This window comes from Nyctibius grandis, chromosome 26, assembly GCF_013368605.1.
Source record: "Nyctibius grandis isolate bNycGra1 chromosome 26, bNycGra1.pri, whole genome shotgun sequence".
Taxonomy (NCBI): domain Eukaryota; kingdom Metazoa; phylum Chordata; class Aves; order Nyctibiiformes; family Nyctibiidae; genus Nyctibius; species Nyctibius grandis.
In genome coordinates, this window is record NC_090683.1 from 5705114 (window position 1) to 5721756 (window position 16643).

The window sequence follows — 16643 nt, forward strand, 5'->3', positions numbered from 1 at the left end:
TTCTTTTAAAACAGTTCACAAGAAAATTCATGCTGAGAGACACACAACGTCGTAGAAACCCCAAAACAGCCTCTAAAGAGTATCAGGATTTTTTTTTTTTCTTCTTTTTTGTTTTTTTTTTTCCTGTCTTTTTAAAATTTGTAGCCTTTTCTAAACAACATCCAGACGAGTAAAGCGGGGTGCGCATGCAGCGGGCGCCTCTGACACATGCACGATGCCGGCAGCGCTTGGGTTTTGGAGGTTTTTTTGCTTTTTTTTGGATCATTTTTGCAACATTTTCCTTTTTTTCCTTTTTTTTTGGATTATTTTTGCAATATTTTTCCTTTTTTTTTTTTTTTTCCCCTTTTTCTGGTTTAAACCAGAATCAAGGTGGTGTTTTTTTTTTGTTTTATTTTTTTATCCTCTTGCTTCAGCAAAAGCACTCGGGGATGCTTTGCATGATGCCATGAAAGGACAGACACGCACACGCACACGCAGAGACACGCTCACGGAGAAACCAGCCTGATGGGTGGGTTGGGGAGGGGGAAGAAATGGGTGCAAGCCAGCGCTGTGCACCCCATCACCCAGCACTGGGCACCCCAGCACTGGGCATCCCATCACCCAGCACTGGGAATCCCAGCACTGGGTACCCCATCACCCAGCACTGGGTACTCCAGCACTGGGCATCCCATCACCCAGCACTGGGCACCCCAGCACTGGGTACCCCATCACCCATCACCGGGCACCCATCACCCAGCTCTGAGCATCCCATCACCCACAGAGGGTGGCAGGGGATGGGTGTGGGTTGCTGGGGGACAGGGCTGGGGGACAGTGGGCCCCCCCTCCCATGCGGCTTTGCTACAGTGGTTCACTTTGGTACCGAGAAAAATAATTAAAAATTAAATAAAAACGCCTCAAGCGACTGCTATTGCTGCTGGGAGGGAGGTGGGTGCTGCAGCACCCCGGGGCCGTCACCCATGGGGGTCAGCGTCCCCGGGGTGCCTTCCACCCCCTTGAGGGACGGGGACAAGGAAGGTGCTGGGTGGAGGATGCGAACTCAGCACGAGGGACCCGACCCTCTCAACATCACAGCGAGCTCTAGTCTAAGCAGGGAAGAAAATCCCCCCCCTAATATACCAGACGTGAAGAGATTTATTTCTTTTCTTTTCTTTTTTTTAAATATTTTTTATATATATTTATATTACGTATATTTTATATATATATAATATGTAAATATATTTTTTAAAACAATATAAAATGTTAAGACACTTCACTTAAATGTAAAGAGTTGCTTTTTGCAATCCAAAGAAATTGCATCATGAATATTTTTTTTTTTTTTGGTCTTTTTTTTTTTTTCTCTTTGTTATTCAAAAAAAGGCTCGTTCTGTACAAAAATGATCGATATACAAAAAAAGAGGGCGGGGGGGAAGAAGAAAAAAAATAATTTAAAATTAAAAAAAAAAACAACCCAAGGACTAAAGTAGCCAACGAAAGGAGTGACTGGAGCTGGGGCTGGGGGGTACGGGGGACCCCCCCGGGACCCCCAGGCTGGGCAGGGTGAGGCTGCTCCCCCGGGGAAGGACCGTGGGGGTCCCCCTCTGTGGGAACAGGGGGCTCCAGGGACCCCCCCCCGCTGGCTTGTCCCCAAGGGTGTTTGGGAAGGGGCCAGGGGGGTCCCCGTGTGGTCGGAGCCCCCCCGAGCACCCCAGTGCCCAGGCACCCAGGTAAAGTGCTACGTTCCCACGCAGGGGCAGCCCGACTCCCCCACCCTCTGCCACCCCCCTCCCCATTTCACACCCTCCGGCACACCCCGGTGCCCCACTCCCCGCTCCCTGTCCCTGGGGGCAGCGGGGGGCAGCGACCCCCCCGTCGGGATGGCACCGACCCCTCGGCCAGCGAAGGACGCGGCGTGGCCACGGTGCCACCCGCCGAGGGCTGCCCAGCATCATCTCCTCGGGGCCGGTGTCACCGATGGTGTCGGGGGCGAGCGGTGGGGTCGGGGGGTGTCCGGGGGGTCTTCGGCAGCCGCTGGTCCCCACCTCTCCGCGGTGGGCCGGGAGCTGCGGGCAGCGGGGTTGGGGGCTCCTCCTTGGCTTGAAGGTGGTGGAAGTGGTGGAGTGAAGCTCTGAGAGCTCTTAAATAAACAGAAAGGGGCAGGGGGGGAGAGGGAGGGGGGGAAAAACCAAACCGACAGCGACCGAACGGGAAGGGGAAGGGGAAAGGGAAGGAAAAGGGAGGAGGAAGAGAGAGGGAGAAAGAGAAAGCGGCTGGTTGGCCATTGCGGAGCGAGATGGGAGACAGAAGTCGGGCCGTGGCGGAGCGGAGGCGAGACAGGAGGTCGGCCACGTTGGAGCGAGACATTGAAATTAAATAAATTAAATAAAATAAATCAGAAGGAGAGGGATGGGTGGTGATCCCTCCAGGCGCCTCAAGAAGACAAGTCCCAGGGAGGAGGAGGAGGAGGCCGCGGCAGGGAGGAGCCCGGCCCCGGGAGCAGGAGAGCGGCCGGGTGGAGCTGGCAAGGCTGCTCAGAAAGAGATGGAGGAGTTCCTTGCCCCAAAGGAAGTCAATACGGGGATGGATGTTCTGCCGGGCGCGGGCTTTTCTGGGACCGCGGGGGAAGTCTCACTAGCCTCTTTAGGTGGTCTAGCGGCCTAGAAAGAAAAGCAAGATTCAAGGAGGAGGAGAAGGAGGAGGAGAAAGGGGAGGAAAGTCAAACAGTTTCTTAAAAAAAAAAAAAGACAAAAGGAAAAGAGGAAAGAAAATAAAAGGAAAGGAAAATAAAAACAACCAAAGAGGAGTTTGTTGAGCAGCAGCATTGAGTTAGGCCTGAGGTCAAGCAGCTGGAAAAGGGCCACCACAAAGAGAGCACGAGATGAGCCGGTCCCACGCGTTACTGGGTGGGATGGGGACGTCCCCGAGAGGAGGAGGAGAGAGACGAGAGCGAGACGGACGGACACGCGGACAGACGGACACATGGACAGACGGACACACAGCGAGGCGGGCGGGCGGAGGGGAGAGGGCAGAAAGGCGGGGTGGGGGGACAGGAAGGGCAGCGTTAGACCCGGCCCAGCGCCCAGCTCCGGGGCTGCCACCGAGGTGCCGTCCAGCTGAGCGGGGCAGAGCCCCACGCCAGCCCCATGCCAGCCCCACGCCAGCCCCGGCTCCTCGGGGGGGTGACGGTGCCCACCCCAGTCCCCTGCGCCCACCGCGCAGGTGTGATGGCCACCAGCACGATGTGACCCAGCCCTACTCACGCACGAGCTGGTCCAAGGGGTGCCGGGAAGGAAGGATGCTCACAAACACCCCCCAGAATGGGGAGGGGGCTCCTCCAGCTCCCCCCTGGCCCCTGCCGCAGCAGGGTGGGCTACTGGGCAGGGGGGGATGGCCAAATCCTGTGCAGGGAGCGCAGCGAGGACACAAGTGCCACCGAAAACTCCTGGTCCGGCCGGGTGGGTGCCAGGGGCCGGGTGACTGGTAGTGCTGGGGGTGCCCCAAGGTGGAGACAAGGAGGAGCACGGTGACACGGGACAGCGGGGACTGTGCTGGTGTGTGGCCTCCAGGGAGGGGGACTTGGTGGCCTCCCTGGGGTGCCTGGGCCAGGGGATGCTTCACAGCCCCTCGGGGCTCCCAGCACAGCACTTTCGGCCAGCGTTTCTCTGCTCCCCAGCCCATGGGGCAGCCCTGGAGGGGGGCAGAGGGACCCCCCCCCCATCTCCCCCTGATTCTGATGGGGTATGAAAACCCACGTGCAGCTGCATGTGCTGGGGGGGACTGGCAGGGAGACCCCAACCTCAAGGACAGACCCTGCCCGGGGACATCTCGGCTGTGGTCACGACAAACAGCACCCGCACGGCTCCGGCCCCGAGGGGGGACGGGGGGGCTGAGCCCCAACCCAGCTCCAGGTAACTGGGAAAAACCTTCGGTTTATGCAACAGGGTTTATGGATCCACCAGAATGAGCAAAACGGGGTTTATTGGGTGGTTTGTTAACGCCAGGCCCGGGGAAGGGGATGGAGACACAGAGCGAGGAGGATGGGGTGACCCCGTGCGGGGGGCTGTTGCCCACGGCGGGGGCAGGAGGGGAGGGGAGGGCTGGGAGGGGGAGAGGACAGGCGAGGAGGGGTGGGGGGGGTGGTGAACTGGCTGCCATGACCTTGCTGGAGAGCTGGAGAGCCACTGCCAGCCCTGGGGGGTCAGCAAGGACCGAGGGGAGCCCCACTGCCCGCGGCAGGAGCGGTCCCTGGGCAGGACAGGGGTGGGTGCTGGGTTGGGGTGGGGACACACCATCCCATCCCCTCCCAAAGTGCTCCTCTTCCAGCTGCTGTGGCCCCCCCCACCCTCTCCCCATGCCGCCGGGCACCCCAGTACTGTCACCCTGCCCACGACACCCCCCTCCTGGGACCAGCTCCCTCCTGGGACGTGGCATCGTGGGGCATGGAGGGTCCCAGGGCTCAGAAATGGACTGGGTAGCCCAAGCCCTGGGCAAGTGCAGGCCCTGGGAGCCCCCGTGCCAAGCACACGGCTCCACAGCCTCATCGCCGTGGCCGAGATGCTCTGCAGGGAGGTCTCGGGGTCCCTCGGGGCGAGGGGACCAGCGCTGGGGCTCAGCCCCATCCATCAGGGCAGCGGTGGCACACAGGGCTGGGGGACAAACGACTCCGGCGTCAGCCTCACACCACACTCGTAACGAGTTGGCCGCTCTCAGCACAAAGCCGTGTCCCTGTCCCCAGCAGCCACCTATGGAAACTACCACGTCGGGCACAGACGGGGCGAGAGCCCTCCCTGCACCCCGACAGCCGGGTCCCCGCATCCCCCAGCCCCACCGGGCTCAGCGAGGGCGATGGGAGGCACCAAGAGAGCCCAGTCCCCGAAAGCAGCACCCACAGGGTGCCCTGTGCCCACCACCCACACCCCATCTGAGGCAGCGAGGGAGATGCCAGGGCTGTGGGCAGCCTGTGCCTCACGGGAGAGCCAGGACGGTGCTAGAGGTGCTCGGGTACCTGCTGCTGGCCCTGGATCCGCACGTACTCCATCCGCTGCTTCACGTGCTTGCCCTTGTCGGGGCTGCCCTGCTGGCCCTGCTTCAGCCGCGACGCCGGGCTCACCACCTTCATGGCCGGGATGGAGACGCCGCCGCTCTGCCGGGACAGAGAATTTGGGGAAGGGGGTTAACAGCGGCGGATGAAAGCCCCCGCCGGCCCCGATGGCAGCGGGGCACTGCCAGCTCTGGGCGTGGGGTGCCTGGAGATGCGCCGGGTCCCTGTGGCATCACCGTGCCGGCCCTGCCCAGGTGGCCCATGGTGGCAAAGCCAGGCAAGGATGAGGCCACCGGCTCCACGTGCCCACCGAGGGTGGGCTCAGAAAGCAGCCGGGACGTACCGACAGCCCCCGCTGCAACGCAGAGAGGGAGTCAGGGGCAGGGGAGAGCATCCCCACGGGACAGGGCACGCGGCCAGGAGGAAGGACAAGAGGCGCCGAGAGGCAGAAGCAGATTCCAGGTGGAAACGGTGGCAGTGGGAGTACAGAGGTTTTTATTAAGTGGCTGCGCACAGATGGAGGTACAAAGACTTGCGAGAGCAGCAGCGAGGGAAGCAGTGCCCTACGCACGGCCCCTGGCACTGCAGGGCCCTGAAGCGGTGCCAGCCCGGCTCACCACGCGTCCCCCCTGCTGCCCAGGGCACCCTGGACCCTCTCCCTGCCATCACCGCTGCCTCCTGCCTGCCCCGTGCCAAGGCTGGACCTTGGCAGCAAGAACTGGCAGCACCGATGTTGCCCCATTGCTGGATGGCACCTGCGATGGGAGAGGGACACCGGGCCAGGTGAGTGCATCAGGTGAGCGAAGGGTCTGCTCGTCCCCAGCCCCATGGGATGCTCATCACCGGCCCCGTACTCATCGCCAGCCCCACGCTCAGCCCCAAAACCTGCCAGGGCAGAAGATACCAGATAGCCGGGGTCTAATCCGGTGCCACGCACAGCGAGGGATGGGCACCTGGTGGCACCGGCGAGGGGCACCGCTGCCTGGCACCGCCTGCCTTCCCGCTGCCCGCAGCCTGGCTCCCGCTGCCCTGCGCTTCCCAAACCCAGGGAGAAAAGGAGATTTGGTTTTTTTTCCACCTTGGCTCTGCCTGGAGGTAGAGTCACAGAGAGGGAGCAGGTAGAGGTGGAGGAGAAGAGACATCAGAGCGAGTCCGGGGCAGAGCACAGCAAGAGGGATAACAGAAAATAAACCTGCGGCGTGGCGAGGGGCAGCTGCGGCTTGGGTAGCAGCGGGGGCTTGGTCTTGCTTGGAGATGGACTCTTGGGAGCATCATCTTTGGCCTGACCGAGGTCCAGGGCAGTCCTGTTGTCACAGCTCCTGTGTTTGAGATCCCCCAGACCTTCCTCGGGCTCCTCGTCAGCATCCTTGGATCCCGCTTGTCTCAGCAGTTCTTTAGGGAACACAAACCCAGCCGAGGGATGGCTGCTGATCTCGCTGAGGGTCATCTCCAGCTGCCGGATAGTTTCTTCCAGGCTGTCCAGTCTCTGGTATGTGCCTTCATAAATCTCCTTGCTGGACAGAGTCATGGAGCAGCGAGGGGACAACTGCCCTTCGCAGAGCCCCTCTGCCACCTTCCCCCCGGCCCCGGGGTCCTCCACGCTGCCCCGGCCCGGCGACGCTGCGCGATGGCTTGGGACAGCAGCGACCTCCTCCCAGGGATGCTCAGCCCAGGACTCTCTGCGTCCCTGTGGGGCTGGACCCCCGCCCGGGACAGCTCCGGGACGTGGCACCGGGCAGGCTGGGGCTGGCAAGGTGACCTCCCACTGCGCGGGTTTGCCAGCCCCAGCAGAGTCCCCAGGAGGGAGCTGGGCTCCTCCTCGGGGTTCCCCATCACCGGGACGCTGGGGGACGGCGCCGGACCCGCTGCTGCCCGCACCAGTGGAGGGGAGCGCTGCCCCTCCAGTGCCAGCATCCCCCCGGGGACCAGGGGGCTGAGCAGCCAAGGGACCTCGGTGACAAGTCTTGCTGTTGCCGGCAGCGTTCAGAGCAGTGTCCCCTCCTTCTGCCCCCACGGGCCGGCTCGCTTGGTGCCTCGAGAGAGACGGGACCTCGCTGGCTGCTAGAGGGAACCTCCAAGGCTCTCCGGCTGCAGGGACACGGCCCCGGGCTGGGCTGCTGGGGGGCTGCGGGGCTGCGGCTGGGGGGTACCCACGTGCGGACGGAGCCTTTGCAGAGGTGCCAGGAGACACATGGTGTTCCCTTCCCTGCATGGGTGCGAGCTCCCCTCCTGCTCCCGCGCTGCCACCCGGGTCCCCGTGCTCCGAGCAGCCCGTTTGCACCCGCGCCTCGGGTTCGGCTTCGGGGGACGGCGGCTCAGACCCCCACTGGGTGAGCACGATCTGCGGGAGGGTGAAAGCCCTGCTGCCCGGGGCAGCCAGGGCCAGCGGCTCCTAGGTAGAGAATTCAGAGAGATTAAGAGCCGGGGGCGAGCGGTGGGAGGGAGCGGGGAGCACTACGTGTCCGCACACCCTACACGGGTCCCCCATCGCCGGTGCCTCCGGGCATCGTGGTGCTGCAGGGAGATGCTCAGCTCCCTCCTGCTCAGCCCTGACGTCCCTCCGGTGCCCACAGCACGGGCAGGGACCGGCTCTGCTGTGCTTAAGGCAACCTGGGGCTGGGAGATTTGGGCAATAACTTGCCTGGAGCGTTCAGCAAAAACGAGTCGGTGCTGCTGCACCTCCCGAACGCCTTTAGCAACCTGACTGCCCCAGTCCTGTGCTGGTGTAAACTGGCCTGACACTGGTGCAAGAGCAGAGTCCAGCCCTCGGACACGGCTGCTCCCAGCAGAGCCGAGGGAAGGGGACGAGCCACAGCAAAGGAGCTGCCAAGGGACACCGGAGCAGCAAGAAGCCACCGTCCTTCCTCCCCCACCCCTCTGTTCCTGTCCTAGGGGAGATGCAACAAGCCGTGCAACGCCCGGGGGAGCAGAGCCGGCTGTGCCCTCCGTGGTGGCGAGCTGGAGGGATGCTCTGGCAGAAGAGGTGCCCGGTGCCGACACCCCCGGGCTCACGGCAGAGCCGGGCGATGCGGCGTAACCCTGGGTGGCACAGGACGGGCAGCAGGGACGCATGCCCTGGCATGGTGTGTCTCACTCATGCCCCAGCCCTGGGGGTCTGAGCAGCCCCCGGGGCAGCGAGGGAAGGAGACACGAGCGCTGGGATGGCCACGGAGCTCTGGGTGCGGAGCTGGACCCGGCCGAGCTCTGGGGAGAAGGGTCCTTGCCCGCAGGGCCAGGAGATGCTGCTCTGGGGCAGCCGGGTTCGATTCAGCCCTGGTGCTGGGTCTCCCAGGAGAGGGGAGGGACCCAGCGGGACCCCTGCAATGTACCCAGACCCCCCCCCAGCAGCAGAGCTCCCCTCACGAGATGCTCAGCAGCATCCTCTGTCCTTTGCCCTCCCACCCCAGGCACTCCCTGCTCCATCTCACCCAATGCTCCCAGCACCTTCCCTGCCCCTGCTCTCTGCGCCCTGGAGCCCAGGGCAGGAGGGCTGGGAGGGAGCCAGGCAGGAGGGGTGACGGGGCCAAGGCCACGGGGGTCCCAGCAGCCACCAGTCCCCTCCTGTCGGCACCGTGCACGTGGAGCAGGGTGTCCCCACGCAGGGCACGACATGCATCGCCCGCCACGGCCCCCGTGCCCGTGACACCCTCCCTGGGCACCCAGTGCGGCGTGAGAGCAGCGAGCCCTCCCCGTGCCCTGCCAGGGGGGTGCTGGGGGGGCCCTTCCTTCCCCCCATCCACGTGGCTGCAGGGTCTGGCCCTCGCAGGAGCTGCCGCAGCCCCGTTGGTGCCCGGGTTAGTGCTGGGTCCTGTGCCGTGTCGGTGCCGTGGGGTGAGCAGAGGGGTGGAGAGGAGCCGTTAGTTTGTTAAACCAGAGGCAGAAGTGAGTTAAAAAGAGGCAGGAGAGGAGGTGGGTGAAGTGCAGCCCGTGACAGGAGAAGGGATCCTCGCTCAGGGCGAGCCGTTACCTTCCATCCTTGGGCTGCACCGGAGGCTCCGTTGGGCCACAAGTCTGCGTGCCCAGGGGAGAGGGCAGCCGCGAGCGCCTCGTAACGGAGCTTGGGGAGGGAAGGGGAGGCAGAGCTTCTCTGAAACACCTGGGGAGTCAAACACGGCGCGTTGGAGGAGGGAGGCTTGGGGGCAATGGTGACGCAGCCTGTGCCTGCAGGGATGCTTGAACTGGTCTTGCCAGGAGTGGGGCTGGGCAGCCATCGGCAGCGAGCGAAACGTCGGCTGCTCTCATCAGCCACGGAGGCAACCCCGGCCCCCTGCTGCTGGCAGCATCACTGGTCCCCTGCCTGCAGCATGGCCATGTCCCCTGCCTGCAGCATGGCCATGTCCCCTGCCCGCAGCATCACTAGTCCCCTGCCTGCAGCATGGCCATGTCCCCTGCCCACAGCCCCGCTAGTCCCCTGCCCGCAGCCCCGCTGGTCCCCCTGCATCCTGGGGGAAAACCAGTCAGGGAAAACCATCCATGACCCACTTGGGCACCTCGACCGTAGCAAACGGGGGGAGGACGTGGGGCAGAGCCAGGCTGGGGGGATTCAGAGCCTCAGGACGGCGCCTCGGGTGGGATCTCTGCAGGGTGCCCTGCGCACAAAACCCAACGAACCTCCAGCTCAAGCTGCATAGTGTTAAAAATCAAACGAGTTTGGCTTAAAGCCCACGATGGGGTGGAAGCGCTGAGGAGAGATGGTGACCCAGGAAGACAGCACCCAGTCCGGCAGCGTGCAACCGCTCCGTGCTGCCCGTCCCCGCGGCACCGCGAGGAGGGGGATGCCCAAAGTGGGTGTCACCCCCGGACCCGACCCCAAGGTGTTCCCACAGGTGCCCGGGGCCGGGCGCAGCCTCACGTGAGCGGACGGGGCAGGGTGGGCATCGCCCGCGGTGCGGGGGGAGCTGGGGCGCCCCGCGGCCCCTCCCGCGCTCACCTCCAGCTCCGCGATGATGCGGTCCTCGTCGTCGTCGTCCTTGATGGCGGAGGCGATGATGGGAGGGGTGGACGCCGGCCTGACCACCTCCGACACCGTCCGTCTCAGCTTCACCTGCGGCTTCTGGGTCTCCAGCTCCTCCGACTCGGCTTTCTGCGAGGGGGGAGCAGGGCAGTGAGGGGTGGGGGGCACCAGGAGCCGGTGCTGGTGTTGCTGATGGTGCCCAGCCCAGCCCAGCCCAGCCCAGCCCCGCTCCCCACCTTCATAAACCCAGGCTCCTTCTTGCTGGTGACGATGACTTCGCCGCTGCGGGTTGTGGTCAGCCCGTGGGACGAGGGGAAGCTCCGGCGCGGGGGGGGAGGTGGCGGCGATTTGGAGGGTTTCTCGGTCCGGTACCGTGGCACCGTCAGTTCGTCTGGGCACAAACGATGCCGTGAGGCCACGAGCCCCTTCCCTGCCCCAGCTCGCCCACCACCCCCCCAGGCACAACCGCCCCCATTGGGGCAGCCCAGAGGGGACCCACCGGTGACGGCACGTGCAGGACCCGGCCCCCATCACCCCGGGCGGACCCTCCCCACGCCGTACCTGAGCCCCGGCGGCCGTTGGGGTCCCCTTTGCCCCCCGGCTTGGGCGCGTGCTGCGGCTTGGAGGGCTTGTGCTCGGGCGTGGAGGCGGCGCTGCCGCTGCCGCCCGCCGCTTGCTTGTGCTTGGCTGCGAACTCCAGGTCGGGGATGGCCTTCATGAGCTCGGCCTGCGTCTCCTCCAGGAGCCGGTTGATGTCCTTGGCGCTGTACTGGGCCAGCGCCGCCCGCTTCTCCTCCCAGTCCCGCTCCGCAGCCTGCGGACCCCAGGCACAGCCCGATGCAGCCCCCAGCACCTTCTCCTGCCCTCCTGCCCACAGCCCTGCTGCCATCCACCCCCCCAACCTCATCCTGAGCCCAGGTCAGCGCTGACCCCTTCCCCAAGCTGCACACCCCACCACGGGCCATTGAGGGGTGCTCCCAAGGCTGCCAGCATCACCTCCAGACACCCCATCGGCTACAAACCCAGCGAGGAGGAGGATGGACCCAGCTCCTGTCCTCAGTTTCAGCAGGGGGACGTGGGGATAGACCCTCTGGAAGAGCCCCCCCAGCTGAGGAACCCACCCCAGGCTCTCACCTCCACGGACACGGCTTTGTCCACGCTCTTCTTGCTGGGGGTCTCCGGGCCCGTCTGGGTCTTGGCAGGGACCATCTCCGGAGCTCGGGCAGGGTTATTGCTCTTGGAGGGGTGGCTCTGGGTTTGGGGGGGGCTGTGCCCAAAGCTGGGCATGCCCAGGCTCTCGGTGGCGGCCGTCAGGTGGTGGAGGCTCACGGGGGGGCTGGTGGGCATCTCCAGATCCAGCCCTTTGCTGAAGTCTGTCTCAGGGGCCACCTTCTTGGGGGACTGGCTGAGGTTGCTGGGGGAGGTCCACACGCCCTCGTCCACTTGCCTGCCGGGGACAGAGAGCTACTGGAGAGAGTCCAACGGAGGGCTACGAGGATGGCTAAGGGACTGGAGCACCTGCCTTATGAGGAACGGTTGAGAGACCTGAGGCTTTTGAGTCTGGAGAAGAGAAGACTGAGAGGGGATCTGATTAATGTGTATGAATAGATGAGGGCTGGGTGTCGAGAGGAAAGGGACCTTAAAGCCCATCCAGTTCCAACCCCCTGCCACGGGCAGGGACACCTTCCACCAGACCAGGTTGCTCCAAGCCCCATCCAACCTGGCCTTGAACACTGCCAGGGAGGGGGCAGCCACAGCTTCTCTGGGCAACCTGGGCCAGGGTCTCACCACCCTCACAGCAAAGAATTTCTTCCTCAGATCTCATCTCAATCTCCCCTCTTCCAGTTTAAAACCATTCCCCCTCATCCTGTCACTCCATGCCCTTGTAAAAAGTCCCTCTCCAGCTTTCCCGTAGCCCCTCCAGGCACTGAAAGGTGCTAGAAGGTCTCCCTGGAGCCTTCTCTTCTCCAGGCTGAACAGCCCCAGCTCTCTCAGCCTGTCTCCATCGGATCCTGCCCCTCTGTCAGATCACCCTGACATCACCCTTCGGATTTGGAGTTACCAGGGCTGGGGAGTGACAGGTCGGCACATTCAGACACCGCGTGATCACACAAGCTCATCGCCGGAGAAAACCAGGCTAGCGACGAGCCCGAGGCGAGCTCGGGGCTGAGCCGGGCGCCGGCCCGAAGGGGCGCGTGATGGGAAGAGGCAGGAGGGCTCAGCCGCGGCGCCCAGCCCAGCCTGCCGCTACCAGATGATTTTTCTCCAGCAGAATGTTTTTTTCTGCTCCTCAGGAAGGAGATTTCTGATCGCTGCCTCTCTGTCTGGGTACAGGACCACGCTTTTTTCAAGGCGATAAGGAAAAGTCAGTTTAGAAAGAGGGGGGGCTGCAGGGCCGGGGCTCACCTGCGGATCTGGGCGAGGGTGTCTGTCACCGTCTTGCAGCGCTTGAGGAGCCCGTCGAGGCGGTTCGGCTCCTCCTTGAGGAACTTGACGGCTTCCACCTCCACCCGCAGCACCACCCGCATCTTGCTCTGCAGGCTGGGGAACTGGGCTGGGGTGGGAGAGTGGGGGGGTCACCAGGGCCCTGTTGTGCCCGAAGCCCCTCCCGGTGCCTGGCTGGCAATGCCAGGGGACCCCACACCTGCCAAAACCACCGTGGCCATCACACCACTGGCAAGGGCACCCTGCCAGAGGGAGTGGGATGAATCCTGGGGAGTCTGGGCTGGTGTCTCTGCTGCTCCCTGTGCCCAGCATCTCTCCCCCATTCACCCCCCCAGGCACCTGAAGGTGCCCCCGCCACATCCACAGGCACCAAACGCTGCCCTGGAGCTGGGGGCTTGGGACCCAGGACCCTGGGGACTTGGGACCCGGGACCCTGGGGACGTGGATGCAGGGGCTGACACGCCGGCAGCTGCACACACGCAAACCCAGAGGCAACCTGGAGCATCCCGTGCGTGAGGGTGGAGCAGGGAGGGGCAGACAGGCTCCTCCTGCCACCCAGCCCAGGCCCCGGCCACCTCCTCACCCTTGAGGTCCGTCAGCGTCTCCCCCAGCTGCTTGAGCACCACCGCCTTCTCCTCCAGCTCCTGCGCAGGGATGAGCCGGTGGTTGTGGGCCAAATCCTTCTGGATCTTCTCCACTGACTTCTCCAGGTCACTGTGAGCACAGAGGCAGAGCAGCCATGTCGGTGTCACTGCCACTACGGGATGCTGGGGAGCCTCAGGGGTGGCCAGCCTGGCAGGTCCCCATGTGGCAAAGGGGAGGGGACAACGGGGCTGGGGACAACAGGGCTGGGGACCCCTCCTCATGCTAGACACAAGGTCAAGGACGTGGCCTGGCACAGTGCAGAGCTGCTGATTGACACCCACGACCCACGGAGGACGTGGCCCACGGGGGTCAGCCTGCCCGGCCCCCCATCCCCGCTCCTCACTTGAGCTGCTGGGTGATGAGCTCCTCCTCGTTGAGGTAGCGCAGCCGCTCCTCCTCCACCAAGCTGCGCTGGCGCTGCAGGGGGTCCTCGTGCTTGCGCACCGTGTCCGTCACCCGCACGCTCAGCTCCGTCTCCGTCCGCCGCAGCATCGTCTTCACCATCTCCTGGTTCTGCAGCTGCAGGGATGAGGAGAGGGGGGGTTCAAGCTGGGCGAGATCCCCCCAGGGTGGGACAGCTCTGAGCTCGGCGTGGGGAGGGATCCCCTCGCTCTCCCACCCAGCCCCATAGGAGGTCACCAGTGGGATTTTCCTGCTCTGGGACTGGAGCCACCCCAGTAAGCGCTGGGCTGGGGTCCCCCCACCCCCCCAGTACCCACCTGCAGCTTCTTGAGCTGCTGCAGCTGGTTGCGGAGGTCGCTGGTGTTCTGCTGCAGGTCGTGGAGGTGCAGCTGCATGTGCAAGCGGGTGATGGCCGTGGGCTGCCCCGCCGGCGTGCTGCTGGCCGAGGGTGGTGGCGGCGCTGGCACCGGCGTCCCCGTGCTGCTGCGGCTGGTGGCTGCAGGGAGGGCAAGCGGAGGCTGCTGAGGGGAGATCCCCCACCCCGGGGGAGGCTGCAGACCCCCTCTTTCCCCACACCGTGCTTCAGTCTGGCAGTTCTGGGGGGGATCCACCCACTACCCCCACACTGGTCCCAAGGAAAGGCCACCCCGGAGCCATGCCTTGGCAGGACGGGAGGGTCCTGGGGGCTGCCAGCATGAGGCCCCGCTCCTGCGCCCACCCTAGGACTCCCCAGCAGCCATGGGCAGGGGGACAGGGGGACGGGGTGCCGAGGGGCTCTGCAGGCACTTACACGCTGATGGGGGGGTCCCGCCGTTGGTGGCTTCTGTCTTCTCACTGCAAGGAAAGAGAGGAGAGGAGCGCGCGTGGATGTGGGGGCACGGCGGGGGCTGGCATCCCCCGGGGATGGGGACAGAAGCCCCCAGCCTCAGCAGCGAACAGCCCAGCTGGAGGCACCCCCCTGCCCGCAGCAGAGCCCCGGGTCCCCCACCCGCCCTCCTGCCCCGTACCTGGGGGTCTCGGCCTCGGCGCCGCGCAGCAGCGCGCTCTGCACCAGCCCCGTCAGGCTGGCGATCTGCTTCTCCATCGCCTCCATCCGCTCCCTGCCAGGAGGAGGGACAGTGTGAGGAGCTGGCTCCAGCACCCATGGGTGCCCTCAGGCTTGTCCTGGCCTTACCACCACCCACCCACCCACCGGGTCCCTGCACATCCCAGGAGGGACATCAGGGAGGTGGCAGCGCCGCTGTCACCAGCTACACCCACCCCCTTCATTCCCTCTCTCGTCCTGCCTCCGGCCGCCCCCAGTCGCTCCCCTCAGTCCTGCGAACTTCATAGAATCACAGACTGGTTTGGGTGGGAAGGGACCTCAAAGCCCATCCAGTTCCAACCCCCTGCCACGGGCAGGGACACCTTCCACCAGACCAGGTTGCTCCAAGCCCCATCCAACCTGGCCTTGAACACCACCAGGGAGGGGGCAGCCACAGCTTCTCTGGGCAACCTGGGCCAGGCTCTCACCACCCTCACAGCAAAGAATTTCTTCCTCAGATCTCATCTCAATCTCCCCTCTTTCAGTTTAAAACCGTTCCCCCTCGTCCTGTCACTCCATGCCCTTGTAAAAAGCCCCTCTCCAGCTTTCCCGTAGCCCCTCCAGGCACTGGAAGGTGCTAGAACTTCTCCCCGGAGCCTTCTCTTCTCCAGGCTGACCAGCCCCAGCTCTCTCAGCCAGAGGGGCTCTGGTGCTTAATTACCCACCCCGGCACCTCTGCCACGGCGGTGACAGGGCAAAGCCTTCCTCCGCTCCTCCTCTACCTCCCCAGCCGCCCTGAGGGCTGAGCAGCAAAGCTCCCACCCGCGGTGGGGTTTCCCTTCTCACCTTGTTTCCGTGTCCTTGGCCGGGCCAGGGGAGCCGAACGCCGAGAGCGGGCGATCACCGGGGCCAGGAAACAGCTCGGGGGGGCCGGCAGAGCCGGGGTTGCGCGGCTTGTTGACGGGGCTCTCCATGAAGACGGAGGAGCAGGAGTCCTTGCGGAAGGACTGACGGACGGGCGAGGAGCGGCTGGGGGGTCCCGAGTAGGGGCTGTGCGGGCTCTGCCCCGGCTGCACCTCCACCAGCCGCCCATCGGCCATCTTCTGCGGGGAGGAGGGCGGCATGCGGAAACCCAGGCCGGGGCCGTACGTGTCGGTGTAAAGGGGCGCGTTGGGCTTGTAGAGGCTGTCCTCCAGCTCCGACTGCAAGGCGGCCGCCGAGTAGGTGCTGAGCGAGCGGACGGAGCCGCGCTTGTACAGCCCCCCCGAGTAGCCAAAAGGGTCCCCCATGCCGGCCAGGGACTGGGTGGAGGTGATGCTGAGCCGGCCCTCGTGCACCATGCCGTAGGGGTCAGCGTACAGCCCCTCGTTCTTCATCAGCACCACGTTCTTCCCGGCCAGGTCTTCGTCCGGCTTCACGTCGCGGCGCTCGAGGATGGCGCTGGGGCTGGGTGAGACGCCCTGGGCGGGCGGGAGGCTGGAGAGCCGCTCGCTGTGGTGGACGGGGCTGCCGGCGTAGGAGGGCGGGCGGCCCCCGCTGTAGGACATGCGGGAGCGGGACGGCGAGGAGGACTGCAGCACGGGCGGCGGGGAGCCGGAGGCCAGGTGGGAAGCCGGGGACATGTTGTTGAGGCGGCGGGTGGGAGAGGACTCCCTGGAGGTGTACACCATCTCCCTCTGCGGGGAGGGGAGGGGGGGTCAGCGCGGCGTCCCCTGCCCCAGCTCTGACCCAGCCTCGCTGCACCCCCCCAAGCACCACGACCCGCAGCTCCTGCGCCTGGCAAACGGCAGCTCCCCCCTTCCCATCCAGGAGCAGGATGATTTATTCTGATGAATCCCCTAATTATCACTTTATTACCCTGCTGTGAGGCCCCAAACATACAATCATAGAATCACAGACTGGTTTGGGTTGGAAGGGACCTTAAAGCCCATCTAGTTCCAACCCCCTGCCATGGGCAGGGACACCTTCCACCAGACCAGGTTGCTCCCAGCCCCATCCAACCTGGCCTTGAACCCTGCCAGGGAGGGGGCAGCGACAGCTTCTATGTGCAACCTGGGCAGCATGAACCGTGGCCATCACTCCTTCCACAAACACACACAAGTACCAGTCCCTGTCTCCATTGCTGTCACCGGTCCCAGCCCCCCGGGTGCCCCACA

The 16643-nt window shown here is 64.5% G+C and overlaps 1 protein-coding gene across 1 annotated transcript in view; it reads right to left on the reverse strand.

Annotated features, from left to right (window-relative positions):
• Positions 1-2507: 2507 nt before the first annotated feature.
• SRCIN1 (SRC kinase signaling inhibitor 1) overlaps positions 2508-16643 on the reverse strand; it is a 44636-nt gene continuing 30500 nt past the window's right edge. Inside the window, exons 7-21 of the mRNA XM_068418803.1 lie at positions 15334-16163; positions 14471-14563; positions 14254-14297; positions 13781-13959; positions 13405-13580; positions 13000-13130; positions 12378-12525; positions 11106-11418; positions 10533-10785; positions 10208-10362; positions 9948-10100; positions 8985-9113; positions 6210-7409; positions 4982-5119; positions 2508-2633 (exon numbers count right to left, since the gene is read on the reverse strand). Of these exons, the coding sequence (XP_068274904.1) occupies positions 2508-2633; positions 4982-5119; positions 6210-7409; positions 8985-9113; positions 9948-10100; positions 10208-10362; positions 10533-10785; positions 11106-11418; positions 12378-12525; positions 13000-13130; positions 13405-13580; positions 13781-13959; positions 14254-14297; positions 14471-14563; positions 15334-16163 (4068 nt within the window). The remainder of the gene's footprint in view (positions 2634-4981; positions 5120-6209; positions 7410-8984; positions 9114-9947; positions 10101-10207; positions 10363-10532; positions 10786-11105; positions 11419-12377; positions 12526-12999; positions 13131-13404; positions 13581-13780; positions 13960-14253; positions 14298-14470; positions 14564-15333; positions 16164-16643) is intronic.